This window comes from Nicotiana tabacum, chromosome 22 (assembly GCF_000715075.1).
Source record: "Nicotiana tabacum cultivar K326 chromosome 22, ASM71507v2, whole genome shotgun sequence".
Taxonomy (NCBI): Eukaryota; Viridiplantae; Streptophyta; class Magnoliopsida; order Solanales; family Solanaceae; genus Nicotiana; species Nicotiana tabacum.
Window position 1 is genome coordinate 129,351,148 of NC_134101.1, and position 22,603 is coordinate 129,373,750.

A 22,603-nucleotide genomic window follows, 5' to 3' on the forward strand; every position below is an offset into this window, starting at 1 on the left:
GAGAATTATGGTGGAAAGATGTAGATTTAGCATTATATATATATATATATATGTGTGTGTCTGTGTGTAGGTAGCAATTACAAATAAGGCAAGTCATTTATTTAACGAGTTTTATTATACGTAAAGAATTTAATTAAAAAGAATCTAAATCAATGTTTTTCTCAATCAGTTTCAAATATTGCCGACGTGTTAAGCCAAGTTTAAAAGACCATCAGTAAGACAGGAGATTACCGTAATTTCCCTACTAGGAGATGATTTGAAAAATAATTGACTGTACTTAATGAATTGTGTTTACATTATATATTATATATTGATAGTATAGATTCAACCTGATTGTGTAGATTAATTATATTATTAGCAGTTACTCCTTTTGTTCATATTTACTTGTCAGTTTGCCAAAAATAATTATTTCAAAATGATTGTCATTTGAAAACTCAAGAAAGTATTAATGCTTTTTTCTAATTTTATCCCTAACATTAATACAGTGAGCATTTATTGGATAAAGATAAAAGAATCAATAAGGCTAAATTAGTCAAATAACTCTTAGTATTAATATTTTTAAAGAGCGTTTAAACGACTAATATGAAAAGTAAATAGGAACAGAAAGTACAAACAAAAGTTAGAATAAATATCACTTATCAATAGCTATTAAGTGATAAATATCAGTATGAAAGACAAATATTTTTGTATTAATTAGTTTAGTGTAAATATAAGATACCAGTAAATTTTTCACTCTTTTCTCCTCCCACTTAGTATTCATGCACTTTTAGGGAACCAAATGAAAGCACTATTAAATAAATGGAACTTTTGGCATGATGCTAGTTGTCTTAACCCTTTTTTGTATGTAAATTGAATGAGATACTACTAAAAAAGCAAAACCAAAAGTGGTTTTTTGATTGGTGCGTGTGGTAATGTTGAGTACTTTTTCATATTTAATGCTGAGGTCTTGGGTCGAGGTCTTTGTACGAAGTTACCTTTATTAGGGAACACTTTATCTTTAAAGTGGGATTTTTCGCGAAGTCATCTTTGTTAGGGAATACTTTATCTTTAAAATGAGACTTCCTATCGTGAATCCGAATTTAGCCAGCCCTATTGCTGAATTGGAAAAAAAAAAGAGTATGTTAAAGCAAAACGACTTGAGGCGAGGCAAGGCTGGATGTGTGATGTGCATTTGCCATTTTCACATGGCAAACACCTCACATTGAAGAACCATACCACTCCCTATTATTTATTGTTTCTTGCTCTCGAATGTATGGTTGGCTACTAGTAGCTTCATTAAGAAGCACAAATAGATATTCAAAACGTTAATCTGTTTTAACAATATTGGAATTTACCAGTAGCACGATGTTAATAGAATTTTGATCATATTCTCGTGAAGTCTAAATGAATATTAGAGACATAAATGCAATTAAATTTGTTAATGTGACATGATTAGGCTTTGTTTGGGAGAATATATGTGCGTTTTTATTTATTTATTTATTTTTTGCTCATCAAATTTTCCAATTATAATTTTTACGGTCTTTGGGTCTTCAGCTAATATATAGAGATTACCACGCGATAATTTACGCGTTGAATATGTGGGAATTACTTATTCGAGGACATATTCACCTTTGCATACTCTTATCACTATTATTAGTATACACTAGTCAATAGTATGCGCGTTGCGCATGTATCTTATTTACATGAGTAAAAAGATTTTAATAAAATTATATAAATATTTTATTTGAAAATATATTTGAGTTATAAAATAAAAGTGTTAGTCCTGAAAATGAAGAACATTAATTCTATAGAGCTAGGAAAAATAGGCCATATAGAAGTCCTCAATCATGGTTAATATATTGAAAAAGAAAGAATCATCAGTATACAAAAACTAAACTATACTAATTTATCATAATTAAGTAATAAACTAAAGTAAAAATATATATTAATTAACTATGATTTATTAAATATAAACACATGTGCCATAAATATAATATGTATCGTAATATGATAAATTATATTATTTTTATGCTTTATTACCAAATATATACAGGTAGCTACAAAAATGAAGTTCTTGTGTATATAGACGAAACCGATTTGCCTTGTTATAGTTATTTATATTTTATTTGTATTATATAGAGTTATTTGTACTGTGCCTATGAAAATTTAGTTATATTGCATTAATGATATCTCACAATTACGACTACACTACTGCCTAAAAGAAAAAGGAAAGTTGTTTTTATTGCAGAGGAGTATTATTTTAAAATAAAGGGGATCTTTTCCTTATTTGAGGTAAAATCTCAATTGAGTCAAACTCCTAAATATTAGCACCTAATTGAATAAGGAAAGATTTAATAACTAAAATTTAGTTGATGTTAAAATCCTAAATATAGGAAACTAACTTAAATTACTATTTTGTTCCTCGTGAAATTTATTTTTAAAGGGTAAAAAAAGTGAACAATATTTTGCTAAGGGTCTTCGTACTTTTAATATAATAATATAGATATAGATATTTTTATTTCATATTAGATATGACATTATAATAAAATTATATAAAATCTGGCATTGTAATAGTGATAGTCGAATGTCTCATTTGGTCGTACATAATACAATTGACTGCATACACTCGCGTGGGTTGGTCGCTCAATAATGTCTAAATTTTGGCGTTAACAAGTCCCTAACATTTTCTCCTAACATTGAAAAGTTTTGTTCTATTCAACCTAGTTTTAAGGCTTGTACACATGATGTATTTGCTAAGCTACCGTCCAAAGGACTACGTGAGGCCTTAACTAATTTGGGTTCGTGCCGCGTTAGATGTTTGACCAAAAAAGCGTTAAACCTTTTTAGTTAAATCAATCAATGATGAAATAGAGGGTAAATCTTAGCCAAATATATTCAACTCTAGATCTAAGTATATTGGGTACTAAAATCAAAGAGACTGAGTTTACATAACATTTCTTAGAATGATTAAAAGACATCAAACGTAAATAACAAGTTTACATCTTTGATATGTTGTTTCGTATTTGTAAAAGCAAAGAAGATAAGAAAGAACTCTCGTTGATAACTATGAGATCTAGCTTTATTGATTCAACAATGGAGATTACAAAGGTTTGTAACCCAAAACCTAGACTTCTTCCTTTGTTACCTAGAGGTCTCCTCTATGTCTTCTGTTTCTTCTCCCCCTCTCTAGATCCCCCTTCCTTTCTGCTTCATCCCCTTTATATATATTATCAATTTTCCCTTTTATCCAATAGTTTTTAACCAGCGTACCCTCTCATGACTGTACTTTTCCTCGCTTGCCCAAACGTTACATATGTTCTGCCGTGTAAGCCTTTAAATGGCTCGATCTCGGCAGTAGCCTACTCGGCACCATTACGCCTCGCGGGCACGACCATGGCTTGGTTGACCCTTTATCATTCCCTTTAATGTTAACCATCTTGTGGTCAAATTTTGACCCAAATAGTTAGTCCCTCCGCCAGTTGGGGTCACCTTTTGGCGAGCTCGATGGACGGATTTTGTTGATTCAAGAGTTAGGAGAAATCTGGACATTATACGAGGAACAAGGTCCTTATGGCGAGGTGGCAATGTGACGATTCAAGGATTTTATTGGGCCGTTACGTCAGTTCAGAGTTGGATCATCACATCGATTCAGGGTATCATGAATACCTGTTATGCGTCATTATGGCGCACGTTTCCTAGGCGTCGTATCGTTTCCGTTGCCCTTTCAGTTTTTTAATTGGCGGCTCTCGGATTTCCCGCTCAAGACGTTTGTGTCCCTATAAATAAGGGGAATCCCTCATTTGATTGTTATGGTTTTCAATTTGCTTGAGAAAGAATTTTATAAACTCCCTCCTTCTTCAGTCTTTCATACTTCTGCTTTCATTAGAATTCGACGCGACCATTCTCTCTTTTCCTTCATTGTTCTTGTCTACTTCGATCAAGACAGACAAATGGCTAGTACTTCTTCCCAGACTGATAGATTTGTTGAAGCTTCGGTGCCGGAAAGTGACGTGCCCCTTGTTGAAGAGGGAGTGGAGGTGGTGGAAGATGAGGGATTTCCGACAGTGGATGAGATAGTACCCCGCCCTGGGAAAATGAGGACGGATTTTAACAGCCCTGCCGAAGATGAACTGGATCTTGTCCCTTCCATAATGGATGAAGCGGCGATTAGAGCGCTCAAGGCCAAGTGGGGAATCCCTACTCATATCGAAATGGTACCGGCGCCGGGGAAGGATATTGTACATTTGCACCACCTGGGGTACTGCGCATTTTACGCTTACCCCTTTGTTATTGGGTGCACGTTTCCTCTTCCCTCTATGGTGGTAGACTTCTACCACTTTTACGAAGTGTGCCCGACTCAACTCTCTCTGTACGCGCACAAACTGTTCCTCATGCTTATAAAGTACGCGGAGCTTGCCGGACGAGAAATTTTCTTGGAGCATATGTTTTACATCTTTGCCCCTCATTTTCTTCGGGGTATGATGATCCATATGCGCCATCGAGGAACCAAGAGTTTGATGGTGAAGATGGACGATAAGGCTAATCTCCACTTATGGGAAAGCTACTTCTATGTGCGGATAGAGCACCTTATGGTGGGCTCGGCAGGGTTTCCAGAGATGCGGAACTTTGCTCGTGAGTTTTCCTTTGTTTATTTTGTGATTCTTCTTAAGGTGGTAGTCGATCGTCCTCCCTTAGGTGATATTGCTAAGGACTTGTTTTTGCTTTTGCAGCCGATAGACTACCTCCCCCGCTAGTTGCCAATATCTGCTAGTGGGTGAGCGCAATTCTCCCTCATACAATGGGGATTCGTGAGTGGGCGTCCTTCCATGAGAAGTATGGGCGCAAGCCTCTCACTGGTGAGTCAGCCCTCTACAATGTGTCTTTATTCGTTACCTCATAGTTTAACCTTCTTGTTATATGATCGTCTTTCTTTGTTGACAGGTCGGAGAGTGCGAAGAATGAGGGCTCATCCACTTGCATTCTGTTAACCGGCGCCCCTTACCCGGCCAGCACCGAGGGCCACTGCTTGGCCTGTGTTGAGAGCTACTACCCAATCTGTGCCTATGGCCGAAGTCGTGCGTGCAGAGGCTACTCCTCAGCCAGAGACTCCGATTCCTGTTGTCCATTCAATGGGCGAATCTTCACGCACTAGTAGTGGAGAGGCCCCATCAAAGAGACGACGGGTAGTGTTGGAAGTGACTTCTCAAGCCGAAACATCTTCGAGAGGCGACCTTGCCTTGGCGGTTCCCGAAACCGGTGGTGGTGCCAACCCGGCCGCAGAGGCTACGCTTGTCTGCCGATGCTTTGTGGAGATTGGACAGGTTCACCAAGCTCTTCACTACTACTTTCAACGGTACATCTTCTAAGGATCCCTAAGATTATCTATACAGCTGTCACGAGGTTCTCAGGAACATGGGGATAGTTGAGACCAATGGGGTCGATTTTGCTACTTTTCGCTTGTCTAGATCCGCCAAGACTTGGTGGAGGGATTACTATTTAGCTAGACCAGCCGGATCGCCAGCTTTGACTTGGGAGCAGTTTACTCAGCTATTTCTGGAGAAGTTTCTCCCCATCACTCAGAGAGAGGCCTATCGGAGGTAGTTTGAGCGTCTCCAGCAGGGTTCTATGACTTTTACTTAGTATGAGACTAGATTTATCGACTTGGCCCGTCATGCTCTTATCATACTTCCCACCGAGAGAGAGAGAGAGAGGGTGAGGAGGTTTATTGAGGGACTTATTCAGCCGATTTGACTTCAGATGGCCAAGGAGACTAGGAGTGAGATTTCTTTCTAGGAGGCGGCCAATATGGCCAGGAGAGTTGAGATGGTTCTATCGTAGAGAGGTGGTTAGGGGTCTGACAAGAGGCCTCGTCATTCAAGCCGATTCAGTGGTACCTCATCTGGAGGTAGGGATTCGTATGATAGAGGCCATCCTCCTAGAACTTTTCAGTCAGCACTTCAGGTTTCTCACGTGCTTCAGGTGGTCGTGGTTCCCATATGCAGTATTCTGATCAACAGCGATGCAGTGCACTATCAGCTCCTATCAGTGCACCGCCGCTTCAGAGTTTCCAGGGTTGTCAGCCCCAGCAGCCGATGGCTTATTTTACTTGTGGCGACACAAGGCACATTGCTAGGTATTGCCCTCGAGCAGCGATTAGCTCTCAGCATTAGGGTTCTCGTGCCATGGTTCAAGCACCAAGTGTTCCACAGCCCGCCCAGCCAGATAGAGGTGGGGGTAGAGGGGCTAGAGGTGGAGGTAGAGGTATTAGAGGTGGAGCTCAGGCCGCTAGAGGTGGAGGCCATCCAGCAGCAGGCTGTCCCAGCGATATAGTTTAGTGTGGTGGGGCCTAGTCCCGATGTTATGCTCTACCATCCAGGCCTGAGGCTGAGGCTTCCGATGTAGTTATCACAGGTATTATTCTAGTTTATGGCAGAGGCGCTTCAGTTTTATTTGATCCAGGGTCTACGTACTCATATGTGTCATCTTATTGTGCACCGTATCTGGTCATGCCTAGTGATTCTTTGAGTGATCCTATTTATGTGTCTATACCGGTGGGTGATTCTATTGTGGTAGATTGAGTCCATCGTTCTTGTATAGTTGTAATTGGGGGGGTCTTGAGACTCGTGTAGATTTCCTTCTTCTCGACTATGTGGTTTGTGCCAAGATTTATTTATATAGAGTTTTACCTTTGTGATCGTTATGCATAAATAGGGGTAAGAGTTACCCCCAAAGAATAATGAAGAGTATATGAATAAATGGGGTAGCTCAGCAGTGTTAAGCCAGCATAGTAAAAGAGGAAATTGGCCGTCGGTGTTTGTGGCAAGCCTATGAAGAGAGCAGACTAGCCAATGCAACACCACCTACTCAACTCTGTTCTAAGAAATGTTTTTGTAGGAGTTTGCCTCCCGGATTCTCTGCAATATATGGTATATGTGATCTGAACGGTTGTGTCAGGTCACTATGACAGTGTCTGAATATATCATCAGGTTCAATAAGTTAGCCGAACCCTCAAAGGGATTGTTATGAATGTGGTAGTACTAGGCACATCATGGGAAAATTGTCCTAGACTTGGGAGAAACATAATTTATAAAAGCACTCAGGCTACGTGCCCCATTGCAGTCAATACTCAGCTTACATGACCAGCCAGAGGTAGGGGTCAGGATGTTAGAGGTGGAGGTGAGACTCCTAGAGGTAGAGACCCAGCCGTTGATATATTTTCTATGGTATGGCTGAGGTCACAACACTAGATGGTGTCGTTACAAGTACGGTTTCGAATAATTATAAAGTAACAATTTTCTTAATATGATTCGGTTCTAAGTATCGAGGCAATTCCTCCTATTGTGCTCCACTTATGAGTGAGCTTTGTAATTCTGAAATTTGCTTATGTGAATGCTCCTATTGGGAGATTCGACGGAGATGGTTATGTCTATCATTATATGTTGTGATTTTGTTAAACAGAAAATATTTGAAAGAAGAAAATGAAATATTTCGATTGGCACGATGTGCATAATACTTGTGATTCAGAATTGAGGACGGGATCCTCGCATTTTAATATAATGAGAAATATTTAAACCGGGCTACAAGCTGCGGTAGATGCTATATAAGGATGAGGTCCTTGCCGTGAAAAAAAATTTATGTGTTTAAATTCTCTATTTGTGAAATTAAAATTTGTACTATATTACTTATAGGGAGTCATGCCTATTAGACTTATCTGGGGGAAAAAAATTCTTGTATGAATATCTTTGTGCATAATTTGCCAGATTTATATTGTAATTATTGAGTTTTAGACTACGAGGTGAGTGCCCAGAGGATGTAAATTGTTACTCGTTAATTCGGGTAAGTAATTATTAGATCTTCATGCTTTGTTGTTAGTAAACTGGAGGTTTGAAACGGAATTTTTGTTGACATGAGGTTAATTGGTGATGTTGTAACCTATTATGAAGAACTATTAAGACTAGAGATGTGGTTATGGTCATACATATGATGCGTTTTATGTCAAGATATCATTGTAATAATATCGTGCTTGTAATGCGGAGATTAGTGTTATTGATATATACCTTGTGGTGCTTTGTCGGGCTGTGAAAATGTTGTTAGGAGTTGTTTTGGTGTTACTCTGACTGGTGGATAGGCCCAATTACATGGGAGACTCTGCCAAAATTTCTGAAAAATTTGGGAGTTAGAAAAATTTGGGATATTGAGATATGCAAAGAAAGAGATAAGTTACATTATGTGTTTGAGGACGGACTCTACTTCTTATTTGAGGACGAATGACCCCATGTGGGGGAGAATGTAATACCCCACATTTGATGGGTGCATAGGCACGAGTTGCTATAGCCAGTCGAGACTAATATCGTGTGTTGATGTGAAAATCGGACCTTTCTGAAAATGATTGGAGTGTAAGAAATTTGGTCTTCAAGTTTACAAATATGGATAAAGGAAATAATCTCAACTAAAATGGTGTTGTCGGACTTATGTCGAATGCGGTAATGTGGGATCAATCGCGAATATTTGTGTAAAAGTAAAATCATCAATTTGGTAACTTGAGAATAATTCTTAGTACGTTCGAGAACGAACGTTTGTTTTAGAGGTAGAGAATGTGATGACCCAAAATGTCATCTTTAATTTAAAAATTATCTTGGTATTTAAGACCTTGAAAAACGCTATCAATAATTCCTCGACTTGTGTGCGCAGTCCGTATAATTTTTCGGAAGATTTTTATGTAAAGAAATGGATTAAATTGTGAACTAGATCTTTAAAAACTCAACTGAGTTGACTTCGGTCAACATTTTGAGCAAGCGAACCCGGATAAAAGTTTTGACCATTTCGGTAGTTCTGTATCGTGATTTGGGACTTGGTCATATGCCCGAAATCGAATTTGGAGGTCTCTAGATCAAATTATCGCCATTTAACGGAATCTAGAAATCTAAGGCTAAAGATTTCTCAAGTTTGACCGGAAATTTGACTTTTGAGAAAAAGACCCCGGAATGGAATTTTGATGATTCCAATAGTTTCGTATGGTGATTTTGGACTTAGGAGCATGGTCGGAATTGGATTTGGAAGTCCGTAGGACAATTCAGCGCATTTTGGCGAAAGTTGGAAAATAGAAGATTTTTGAAAAAGTTTGACCGAGAATTGACTTTTTGATATCGAGGTCGGAATCCAGTTCTGAAAACTTGCATAGCTTCGTTATCGCGTTTATGACTTCTCTGCAAAATTTGAAGTCAATCAGACTTGATTTGATAGGATTTTGCATCGAATATAGAAGTTGGACGTTCTTAGTTTTATTAGGCTTGAATTGGGGTGTGATTCACGGTTTTAGCATTATTTGATGCGATTTGAGGTTTCGACTAAGTCCGTATCATGTGTTTAGGACTTGTTGATGTATTTTGTTGAAGTCCCGAGGGCCTTGGGTGGATTTCGGAAGGTTAACGGATATAAAAAGGCTGCTGAATTTTCTCTTTGGACAGTTGCTGATTTTTTTTAAAGCATGTGAACAGTACCTGTGAATAGTATCTGTGAACAGTACCCGAAGTTTTCTGGACAGAATGTTATGTTCTATCCCATTTTCCATTTTTACCAAATTGGAGCTCGGGGAGAGGCGATTTTCGGGAGATTTTCAAAGAAAACAACGAGGTAAGTGTTTGGTTAGATTACCCGAATCTATTACTAGTTTTGGCATTAAATCTGTGAATTTAGTTGGAAGAGTTTGAAAACCCTCTCGGATAGATTTGAGGATTTGAAGGTCGAAATATTATGGAAATTTAGTAATTTTGGTATGGTTAGTCTCGGGGTTGGATGAGGTTTCATATTTCGCAACTTTCGTCGAATTCCAAGACGTGGGCCCCACAGGCAAATTTTTAGTGCAATTTCAGATTTTAATGGAAAATGTAGAATTTCATATGGAATTAATTCGTATAATTTTTATTGACTGAATCGAATTGTTTATGACTAGATTTGAGAATTTCGGGCACGAATTCGCGAGGCAAAGGCTTGTTGGAATTTTGAATTGGTTGCAAAGCGAGGTAAGTGTTTGGTCTAACCTTAGCTTAAGGGATTAGGAGTCTCCTATTTTCTATGTGATATTTGTTGAGTATGACGTATAGGCATGGTGACGAATATCTATACGTTGGTGTCAAGCATGACCGTGAGTCTTAAAGTGAAATTGTTGTGTTCTAAATATATGCTATGAATGACTAAGTTGTTGATTCTCTGTGTTGAGCAAGGATTATGATAATTCTCGTGGAGATTACTTATGATTGAGTGTTGGTGCTAGTTGAGGTAGTTAGATGTTGGAACAAGTTTGGTTATAGCTGATTTTCCCTTGCCGGGACATATTTACTTTTACTATCGATTCCCTTGCCGGGATAGTGTTGTTACTTTATAGAAATATTATTGTTCCCTTGTCGAGATATTGTTATATTGCTCTTGTTCCCTGGCCGGGATTCTTTGTGATTGTTGTTGATTTGTAACTGGGAGAGGGTGGCACGCGTGCCACAAGATAAATGAAATGGGAGCGGGGGCACGCATGCCACGAGATACATGAAATGGGAACGGGTGGCACGCCTGCCACAAGATAAATGAAATGGGAGCGAGTGGCATGCCTGCCATGAGATACATGAAATGGGAACGAGTGGCATGCCTGCCACAAGATAAATGAAATGGGAGCGGGTGACATGCTTGCCACGAGATACATGAAATAGGAACGGGTGGCACGCCTGCCACAAGATAAATGAAATGGGAGCGGGCGGCATGCCTGCCACGAGATACATGAAATAGGAACGAGTGGCACGCCTGCCACAAGATAAATGAAGTGGGAGCGGGTAGCACGCTTGCCACAAGATACATGAAATGGGAACGGGTGGCACGCCTGCTACGAGATATATGAAATGGGAGCGGGTTGCACGCCTGCAACGAGATATAAGAAATGAGAGCGGGTTGCATGCCTGCAACAAGATGTGAAATGAAAGTGAATTATGCCTTTGTTTTCCTTATCTTTGTACATAGTTGGATTGGTTCCTTTGTAATCCTCTTGATAATCTGTTGTTACCTGTTATTCCCCAAAGCATGTTTTTCCCCCTCCCATCTTTACTTGTATATTTATGTTTTACTTTTCGTTGTATATTATATAACTATATAGGTTTATTTGGTAGTCTGGTCCTAGCCTCGTCACTATTTCGCCGAGGTTAGGCTAGGCACTCACCGACACATGGGGTCGGTTGTGCTGATACGACACTCTACACTGTGTGCAGATACTGATACCAGAGTGCTTGGACCGTAGTGAGGATGTTGTCTTCAGCCCACACAGGCAACACGAGGTAGTCTTACAGACATCTGCAGGCCTTGGCGTCACCTCCTATCTTTTCCTTTATCCTATTTCCTTTACTCATTTCAGAAACAGTGTACATTTTATCTTTCAGACTTTGTATGTAGTATTCTTAGACCGTCTGTGAAGCCGTGACACCAAATTCTGGGTAGAGTTGTATTTAGACTTTCACAGTTTTATATTAAAATAAATTGTCAGATTTTGTCTTCCTCTTAATTATTTTCGCTATTTGCATGATATCTACTCATCACTGATAATGGTTTAAAACTGGAAAAGGTTAAGTAATTAGAATAATTTGGTTTGCCTAGCTTTCACCAGTATGCGCCATCACGGCTCTCGAGGGTGGGAAATCCGGGTCGTGACATGGCAGTAGGGGTGTTATTTCGAGCAAGGTCAAAATTATTACTCGTTGTGAATTCGAGCGAGGTCGAACTTCTTTTTTGGCAAAGGCCGATGGCCATAGTGGTGTTATTTCGAGCACGGTCAAAATTATAACCCGTTGCGAATTCAAGCGAGGTCGAACTTCTCTTTTGGCGAAGGTCGATGGTCGTAGGGGTGTTATTTCGAGCAAGGTCGAAATTATAACCCAATGTGAATTCAAACGAGACTTCTCTTTTGGCGAAGGCCGATGGTCGTAGGGGTGTTATTTTGAGCCAGGTCGAAATTATAACCCATTGCGAATTCGAGCGAAGTCAAACTTCTTTTTTGGCGAAGGCGGATGACTGTAGGGGTGTTATTTCGAGCAAGGTCGAAATTATAACCCGTTGTAAATTCAAGCGAGGTCGAACTTCTCTTTTGCGAAGGCCGATGGCCGTAGGGGTGTTATTTCGAGCCAGGTCAAAATTATAACTCGTTGCATTATTTCTATTGGAGAACATTACTCGTCGCCATGTTGTTTACGCATGCGTTGGGGTAAGTCCTGCTTTGCTTAATTTCACTTTCATTTGGAGAATGTTGTGCATTTCCTGGGTGAGTCCCAGTTAGCTTGATTTCGTTTTCATTGGAGAATGCCGCGTTTTCATGGGCGAGTCTCGATTTGCTTGATTTTGCTTTCGTTGGAGATTGTTTTTCAATAGTCGACCCGCACCGATCCATTTCTATTATTTGTAATATGGTGTGGCTTAGAGGGTTTTGCTCGGTTGTTACTCGCAAGATGGCATGGTACGGAACCTTTCCCTAGGGTGTTTTGGCGGCGTTTGTCCCTTGCTCACGTACCTATGCGAGTGCTCGTGTTCCTGTTTGGAACCAATAAAAGAGATAAGATAAACCCAAATGAAACTGCTTGTTGCCTCGGCCTGGCAAGTCGATGAAAGGAGGAGTGACGTTGTTGGGTTACTCGCTTCGCCTCGTACTCGAATAGTGGTTTCTGATTTGGCAGCTATGTTTGGCTTTGACATTTAGTCGCGTCTAGACTTCTCATGAGTTGGGCTTACCTCACTCGTTGGGATACCGAGGCCGAGTCCTAATCCGATATGCACAAACAACAAGGGAAACGTGTTATACTCTATTCATAAATCCTCCAGCAGGTGTGATACGAAAATAAGGCAGGATGTGCCTGCTATTTCAAAGGGTCACGCAGTAGGTTATCATCCCTTTCCAAGGGGTTGAAGTACAGGTCGGTATATAAGGTAAATATATCGCATGGGATTGCGGTCATGTTAAGCACTTAGTGATCATGATTCTACTTCAAACATGTGTATGACCTGCCAAACCCGTTGTTGCGGGTAGGGCATGGGTCTCGTATAGATATCAGTCATGATTTTTATTTTGTGTAGGGATCTCACCTAGATTGATACGGTTATCTCAAAAACTTATCTACCATTATTTTCGAGTTAGCATTGTTACCGAGATGGTGAGGTTGTAACAGCCTGGAAGTAATACTTGGTTGGTTCCAGATCTAAAGGAAACTAAAGAGTTTGGCTAACAAATCCCCACAGACGGCGCTAAATTGTTTGACCAAAAAAGCGTTACATCTTTTGAGTTAAACCAATCAATGATGAAATAGAGGGTAAATCTTAGGCAAACATAATCAACTCTAAATCTAAGCATATTGGGTACTAAAATCAAAGAGACTGAGTTTACATGACATTTCTTAGAATGATTAAAAGACATCAAACGTAAATAACGAGCTTACATCTTTGATATATTGTTTCGTATTTGTAAAAGCAAAGAAGATAAGGAAGGAATCTCGTTGATAACTTTGAGATCTAGTTTTATTGATTCAACAATGGAGATTATAAACGTTTGTAACCCAAAACCTAGACTTCTTCCTTTGTTACTCAGAGGTCTCCTCCATGTCTTCTGCTTCTTCTCCCCCTCTCGAGATCCCCTTTCCTTTCTGCTTTATCCCCTTTATATATATTATCAATTTTCCCTTTTATCCAACGATTTTTAACCAGCGCACCCTCTCATGACTGTCTTTTCCTCGCTTGCCCAAGCATTACATATGTTTTGCTGTGTAAGCCTTCAGATGGCTCAATCTCGGCAGTAGCCAAGATACTCGTCACCATTACGCCTCGTGGGCATGACTATGGCTTGGTCGACCCCTTACCATTCCCCTTAATGATAACCATCTTGTGGTCAGATTTTGACCCATACATTAGATCCATTAAAGAACGAATCACCATCTATTTTGGGGACTTGAAGTCAAGACTTCAGACTAAGGATGGAGGAATTCTATGTACAATCCTCAGGGATAAATATAATTTCCTCAATGTATTTCGATATTAAATCCTTACATTTTGGGCTTCCAATCAACCCTTATATGATAAATTTTCAAACTGCTCAACAAGCCAATGAATTAGGAGGATTATCAAAACTCAAACACATACAAAGTTGGGTCTTGATCCTATTTATGTAGGCTTATTAAAATAATTAAGAGGCATTTTCGTATATATACCATAGATAAAACTATATTACCAAATATGTTCATAGTTTGCTTATTACCCTTCATGTTAATAGTATTTCTACCTAATATATACAATGCATTAAATAAAGAATCATTGTAGCTTTATGATTCCTTATTTTGAGCGCTAAAAAAGGGGAATTAAATATTTTCCAGATCTTCCCCAACGCAAATCACGCACATTCCATAATTATCGTTGGCTTCACTCTGATCTTCCACAACGCAGAACACGATTTTTCATACTCTGTTTTTGCGATACACTCTGTTTAGAAATTCTCTCTACTTCTCTCTCTATTTCTCAATCGCAAATTTTAGTAATACAAAGCAAATGAAAAGAGAGTAGCAATTCTACCATTGACAGCCATTAAAAAGCTTGAAAGCTTTGAATTCAAATTTGGGTTTTCAAAAATCATTATTTGTTTGGATTGGGTGTTGTTGAAAATAATTGGGAATATGGTTTGGAGTTTATATCTCAATTTTGAGGGGTTTTGGTAAAGATTAGACTAGGTTTTGACTGAATTTCAGATTGAAACTCGAAAAAGAAGAAAAAGAATAAGAAGAAGAAGACATATTGTAGAAATTGTAGATACATTGTAGATAAATTGTAGATTATTTGTATTCTGATTGTAGATACTTTATTTTCTGTTTTCACAAATAAAAACTTCTACAAATTTTCTAAAAAAATGCAATTATGTCAAAAATCTCAATTACGCTACAATTGAATCGGAATTGGGATATAAAAATTCAATGTACCCAGTTTGTAGATATTTTGTAGGTTATTTGTATTCTAATTGTAGATGCTTTGTTTTCTGTTTTCACAAATCCAAAATGACTAAAACTTCTACAAAATCTTCTGCAAAAAATGCAATTATGTCGAAAATACCAATTAAGCTATAATTGAACGGGAATTGGGATATTAAATTCAATGTACCCAGTTTGTAGATATTTTGTAGATAAATTATAGATTATTTGTATTCTGATTGTAGATGCTTTGTTTTCTGTTTTCACAAATCAAAAACGACTAAAACTTCTACAAATTTTCTGCAAAAAACAGTCTACAATTTAGTATAAATGTAGTAATTATGTAGATACCCTTACAAATAATACTGTTTTATACATACGTAAACTGATTTGTTGTATATTGGTAGAATTTTTGTAGAAAATATACTGAAAGATATGTTCTTTCAGTATATATCTAGCATATTTTCTGTTGCTAATTGATTCTGTTTTCATCTTATCTCTAACTGGAATGGTTCTGATATGTTTGAATTGGGAAATGTTAAGGTAAGATTCCCAGTTAATATTATCGAACATTCCAAAGAAATGCAATATTTATTCACCAAAAGTTGCTACTGATTTTCCATCACAACTAATAGCATCATCTGGAATATATGGAAGAACCAAAAGCAATATTTTGGATTAGGCTTCAACGAGAAACTTATTGCATCGAAGAATGAATATTGGAGGAATCTACATCCAAGAATGCCTGTATTAAGCACTTCAAATTCTGTTCTCATATAAACAAAGAAGAATTTTCAGATTCCTTTAATTAAGGAGTAAAAAGCGTATAATTAATTATACCCTTAATTAATTATGGTATAAAATTGGTAATTTGGTATACTAAGTGTAATTAAGTCAAACCTTAAACATTGAGGGTAATAAGGTTTCCTATGTAGCATAGGAATGTAAAAATTACAATAATTAAACATACATTTTTCTAGTAAAAATTGAATGCATAAAATAACTAAACGTAGTTTTTTTTTTCTGCTAACATATATTATAATAATTACATGGAGTGTTTGAGTGAACTGGGGAAGAGAGATGCATATAGAATTTGATTCCAAGTATCAGGAACTCCACCAATGCACCAGTGTGTACAATCAAATCCATGTAAGCCATTGTATATACTGGGATGTCCATCTTTTCTTAGCTGTGTAAGCTTTGTTATATCAAGTAAATATACTGGCTTTGACATTTTCCTTAGAACTTGCTTCACTATGTTTACAGGAATTGCTAAGCCACTTGGGTATGTTGATCCTTTTACTGGTGTTGTTTCGTTGAAACAATTCTTCACTTTTGGCTCACCCCATTCTGATCCACTGAAAAAGTAAATAAAAACAACATGTTAGTTAGGTATAGGAGATAGGAGGCTAGTCTGATAGTGTTCTGTTTGAGGTTGCGAGTGGCTCCAGTTATGCCCTTCGTATTCATTAGGGTTGTCGGTTAGGTTGTAAGAAGCTAGTCTGGAAGTGTTTTGTCCTAGGATGTTAGTGGCTCTTATTGTGTCCTTAGTATTCCATCGCGTCTGTGTTACTGTTCTATTATTACTGCTTAGTGTTTTTACTTATCTCTCTATTTTCTAGTTATTATGTTGCTAGGGTTATCTTTCTGGATTCCTTTGTTGCTACTACTACATTGTCTCGTTTCACCTTATTGAGCCGAGGGGCTATCGGAAACAACTTCTCTACTCCTCCGGAGTTTTGCGTACATACTACCCTTCTCAGACCCCCACTTATTGGCATTTCACTGGGCTGTTGTTGTTGATGATGTTAGTTAGGTATGTTGGTATGACAAAAGTCATTTTCGAGAATTTTTTTTAAGGAAGTAACTTTTTGGTATTCGGTTATCAGAAAGAAAAATTGGCATCCTATAACAATACATAATAGAAATTGCCAATTTTTAGCCTTATATTAGGTTTGGCAAAGATAGCCCCAAACAATTGGCATTATATAGCCAAATCTTAAAAAAACTACTCTCTTTTATATTCTCTCCTAAAAAAAAACTACACGCTTATTTTGGCTTCCCTCCCCATTTCTCTCATTGTATTTCTTCTTCTATCTCAAAGAGAAGGGGAGAAAATTTAGAATTTTGTTAATTTTTCCTTTTATCCACACCAATTGCATCGTCAAATCAGCATCCATAACCACCAATGCCTTGCCGATGTTGTCCAGTTAATTTTCACCGCAATCGAAGAAGAGCAACCTACAAGATATGAATGCTACGAGATTCTTAGGTTTTTGAGGAATTTTCGGATCCTTCTCAAACTTAAGAAAAATACATGAGGGCAATTAATCATGTTATTGAAATGGACGGTGATTCACTCAGCGTAGATGCGCGCCTAAACGAGGCTATATACAAAATTTGAGCAAGATTAGCAAAAACTAAGAGAGAGAAATATATTTCAACTTTGTTTTTCTTCTCTCTTCCTTTTTTTGGTTAGATTGAATGAGTGGGTGTAATTGAAATTAGTTGAAAATACCTAAACGAGGTTATATACAAAATTTGAAAAAAATTAGAAGTGATTTAGATTGGTTTCATGCAAAAAATCAGACATAAAAATCTAACTACGACCGTGTATAACATGTTGTATATCATGTACATCAGTGTATATCACACACAAGTTTTTAAGTACGTCCGTGTATATCACTTCGTATATCGTGTATACAACACAATTTATTTATGGACGCCCGTGTATATCACATTGTATATCGTATATATAAAACAAATTTTCATGGATATACACATATACAGATAAAATACATGAGATATTACTGATGTACATAGAGATATACACAGGTTACAATAGGGGATATACATGTGGTGCCGTCATGAACTTGAGTTTTCAATCTAAAATGTGTTATACAAAGAACGAAAATAAAATTTTAATAAACTTTTTTTGATATACACATTATTATTATTATGTTATACACTGTGAATACAAATAATATAATTATTAATTATTGATCAAAAAGGGAAAATAAATTTTTGATATAGCATGTTTAAGCAAGTTCTAAAATATAAAAATAATAAATATAATTGTGGGAGTAAATAATATTTTGATATACAAAGAAAATTAATTCTTGATATACACAAAGAAGAAAAATAAATTTATGATATCTATTTTGGTATACACATGTCCGATGTGCTATACACTGTGATATACAAATAATACAATATTTTTATTGTGATATACATTGATATAAAGACAACAATAAATATATATAATTTTATATTATTGATATACAAAAAATAATATTATTTATATACAAAGAATGAAAATAAAATTTTAATATACATGTTGATATAGACAAAAAAGGAAAAAAAAGTTGTGATATACATATTATTATTGTGATATACATTTATTGGTTATTGATGTCAATATCTATAACTAGGGCCATTTTCTGCCAATTATATGGATATATTGTTATACCATGCCAAAACGCCGAAAGAAATGTTTTTCAAATAGGAGAAAGTAACTTCCCTCACTAGCTAATTGGCGGCAGTCCATTTTTCTTATACTATTTCAACTTTTAACTTCATATTACTTATTTCAAGTAATGCTATTATTATTATTATTATTATTATTTTATACGCAAAAATTTCATCAAAATGGCTGTAAAGCAGAAAAGGAACACAATGTAGCAACAGGGAAAATTAAAGGATGAAAGTTCTTACTGGTAATGCATGGCAGCTACTCCTTGGAAATAAACTTTGGTTTTCTTTGTATCAACATCCGTATCAACCCATTTAGCCCATGTGTTTAGACCTACACGAAATGCTGCAACACGGTCCATATCTTTCGATATGGTGCCATTATTTTCCACAAAATCCCATCTACAAACATTAAACAATATATCAACTATAAAGAATTATATATTGCTATTATTGGGTAAAGTTCAGTTACTTTATCTGTAATAGAAAAAGTTTTGTTGATTTTACTGTTATATTTACTAAAGTTCTAAACTTTAGTGTGATCAAAAATATTTTTATACATATAATTTAATTATAAAGTTCGATGATGATAGGCAAAATTAATGAATTCTTAGGGAGAAACAACAAAATAAAGAAAACTTATGCATATATGTTTAAGTACATACGGTTGTTTAGAATCGGATCGTAGATACCAAAGCCAAGTATTGAAGATCAAAACGTCAGCATTTTTCCAAATTCGTCCATATTTCATTGAATTGAGTTTTAATACTCGTCCAACATTGGGTTGCACTTCAATGTCTACCAAGTAATTTGAATGAAATAGTATGACTTCAACTCCATAATCCTGTAAATGTTCATATGCAAATTAAAGTTCACATTCTTGTATCTATCAACATATATTTTAAGATATATATGAATCTTTAAGATATTAAAAAAATAGCAGTACATGTTAACAATAAAAAAAGACAGGATTAATTATATTCACCTCAAATGTGACGGTAACAGTTTGTTTCTTAATCTCTTGTTTGAATTTGGCTTTCGGGACTGCAACATGAAGCAAGCACAGAAATGATTCAAAGTTGTTTAGACTTAAAGAATCCCCAATATACATTATCTTCTTTCCTCTAAATCTTCTCAAGAAGTTTTTACCATCAAATCTGCAACATTGTAAATAATATAAATGTGTGTAAAGCATTGGTAATTAATATAGCATTTTATATTACTCCATATATATTTTCTGTACAATAATATGCCGGCGCAAAATATTGTTTGTAATGAACATTGTTTTATGGAAAATATGGCAAAGCGTTATCATCCACTTACATTTTCTCTATCAACTTACTCAATGTTCTTGCTAATTTATTCATCAATCTAACATTTTTTCTATGTTAGGAGTTGATCAATAATAACGCGTTAATAAAGGTCATAACCTTGTTGTTTATACATATATTGGTGATTGACTGTGATGATTGTGTATGGCGGAGGTGGTTAATGTTGGTGGTGTGATGGTGGTCGGCTACACGGGCGAAGCTACCTTTTGCGTAGGGTGGTCACCACCCTTCATCGAAATATTAAATAAATTACATCGTGTATATAAGCAAAATAATAGATTTTAGATATTACTTCTTTCAAGTCTGAACACCTTTAAGAAATTTTTGATTTCGCCATTGGTCGGCTAGTGGCTGATGGTGGTGATTAACGGTTGTGATTATGTAGTGGAGACTAGTGGTAAAGGTGGTTGGTTGTGGTGGCGAGTAATTGGCAATTATAAATATAGTAGTGGTAAATAGTTATATTCATATGAATTTTTAAGTAAACGTCTTTATGATTACAAAAATTTGAATGATCGATCATGATACCTATGAAGAGCCGGGAGTAACAAATAATTGTGAAAGAAAAAAACAAAATGCACTTAGTAGATCGAAATATAAATGATTCAGAGGTTAAGACCTCTATTAAGTGCAAACAAATATGGAATAGCAGTACAAGAAATTAAGAGAATTAGAGAAAGATAAGAACCTGGGCAAGACACAATCCTTGGGCTGCCATCTATATTTAAGGTATTCAAGATTAGGTTTGCCATATTTGATGCAGTCAAATTCCTTCCTTATGAATGGACAAGCTGTTGAATTATACAAAGGATATGAATTATCAAATATCCAACTTCCTTCAAATAAATCACAACTCTTCTTTTTTGTATTATTGGTGACTACCTCAGCATTTGCTTCTAATAAGAAAAAGCTCACAAAAATAGCAACAACCCCAAATATCTCAACTACTTTTCCCATTTGAAATTTACAGATGGAGAGGTTTTTGAAGTCACTGTGGCTCTATATATACGTGAATCAGTAGTGATATTGCATATTTTGAAAGTTGAAAATTATCGGATAATATTTCCATAGATTTAAGAACTAGTAATATCTTCTAAGACGTGAGATATACATGTAGTATTTTTCAAATCTTAGGATTAGAATTTTTTAAATCATGGAAAAGTCTCCCGTTCTTAGTTGGATGTCTTACTTAATTTATGTTCCAATTAATTAAATATATACTGCCCCAAATAATTATGCTTCTAAGTTTATAGTTCATACAATTTTGGGCCATTAGATGAAGTTACGTACATGAATGCATTTCCCAATTTCACATGCAGCAGCATGTGGTAAACACCTCACGTAGAGAATCATGCACTTCTCTATTCTCAAGATATTACTATATATATTGTTCCTCATTCTTGCATATTTGAGTACATAATTATTGTATCGTTCCTTATTCTTGCATGTCTTGCGCAGATTTTGACGTAAAATGGCATAATAGAAAGTCAAATAATCTAATAAAGTACTAACAATTGGTAGATGGAAAAAATAAAATTAAAGGACGCTGGTTGCATGTTGCAGCTGGGGTTATATGCAAAACCCTTCTGGCATATGCAATTTTCTTGTTAAAATATTATATAATATAAGGGATAGGGGAAAAGGTAGGAAAAAGTTGTTAAAATAGCATGGGCTAGCCAGTTTTCGGACTGGTCATTTAAAAATAGTCAGTGTTTGCAAAGTCATTGAAAAATAGCCACTATTTTGCTGCAACAGGGACCGCTCCAGCATAATATACTGGAGATCGGTGCACACATATATGAACTTCCAGCATATTATGCTGGAAGTCCAACATGCGAAAAGTTCCAGCATAATATACTGGAGATTAATTGGAGCACCTGTGTATGAACTTCCAGCATATTATATTGGACCGGTATATTATACTGGAACTCTAGTATATTATGCTGGAGTTCCATTATACTTATGCTGGAACTCCATTATAATATGCTGGGGTTCCAGTATACTTATGCGTGTATACTGGAGTTCCAGTATATTTATGCTGGAACTCCAGCATATTATGCTGGAGTATTTTCTGAATTTTAAACAGTGTTTTTGTTCAGATTTATCTTTATATGAAAAGTGACTAAATTTCGATTACTTTTGAAACTGTGACTATTTTTGAATGACCACTTGTAAATCTGGCTATTTTTGAATTTCTCCCTAAAAAGTTGACAATGAAAATTAAACTCACACACAATTGAAGGACCGGGGTTGAGAAGGTTGGGAAGGGGTTTACTTTAATGTGGGTATAAATTTAGCCATGCAAATATGATTGAGAGCGGCTAAAAATATACATTTATTATTGCTTAACCGTTTAACAGCATGTTTGACCAAGCTTCTCCAAGGCCAAAAGCATTCGTTCCCTCTCCCCCCCACCCCCACCCCAAAAAAAAGTGTTTTTTTTATATTTTTTTTCAAAGTTGAAATGTTTGGCCAAACTTTTAAAAGAAAAGAAAATATTTTTGAACAGAAGCAGAAGCAGTTTTGGAGAAGTAGAAAAAACAGTTTCTCCCCAAAAGCACTTTTGAGAAAAATACATTTAAAAGTACTTCTAAAAAACTTAGTCAAACACTAATTGCCGCTCAAAAGTACTTTTTCAATTAATTAGTCAAATACAAATTGTTTCTCACCAAAAATTCTTTTGAAAATAACACTTTTACGAAAAAAAATACTTTTCCAAATAAACTGATTTTAGAAGTTTGGCCAAACGGGCTATAAGTTTGGGTAGGTTAGAGTGAACATCTATTGATGGAATTTTTACATTCCTATACTATATGAAACTCTATTACCCTCCCTACTCAAGTTTTACAATAA

The 22,603-nt window shown here is 36.3% G+C and overlaps 1 protein-coding gene across 1 annotated transcript; it reads right to left on the reverse strand.

The window, feature by feature from the left end:
* Positions 1-15,928: 15,928 nt before the first annotated feature.
* LOC107828379 (protein trichome birefringence-like 41) lies at positions 15,929-20,707 on the reverse strand. The gene is made up of 5 exons (XM_016655666.2): positions 20,439-20,707; positions 19,405-19,576; positions 19,085-19,263; positions 18,663-18,821; positions 15,929-16,306 (listed from the first exon to the last, which is right to left on the reverse strand). Exons 1-5 carry the CDS (start codon positions 20,705-20,707, stop codon positions 15,994-15,996), a joined length of 1,092 nt encoding a protein of 363 aa, XP_016511152.1. The 3' UTR covers positions 15,929-15,993.
* Positions 20,708-22,603: the final 1,896 nt, after the last annotated feature.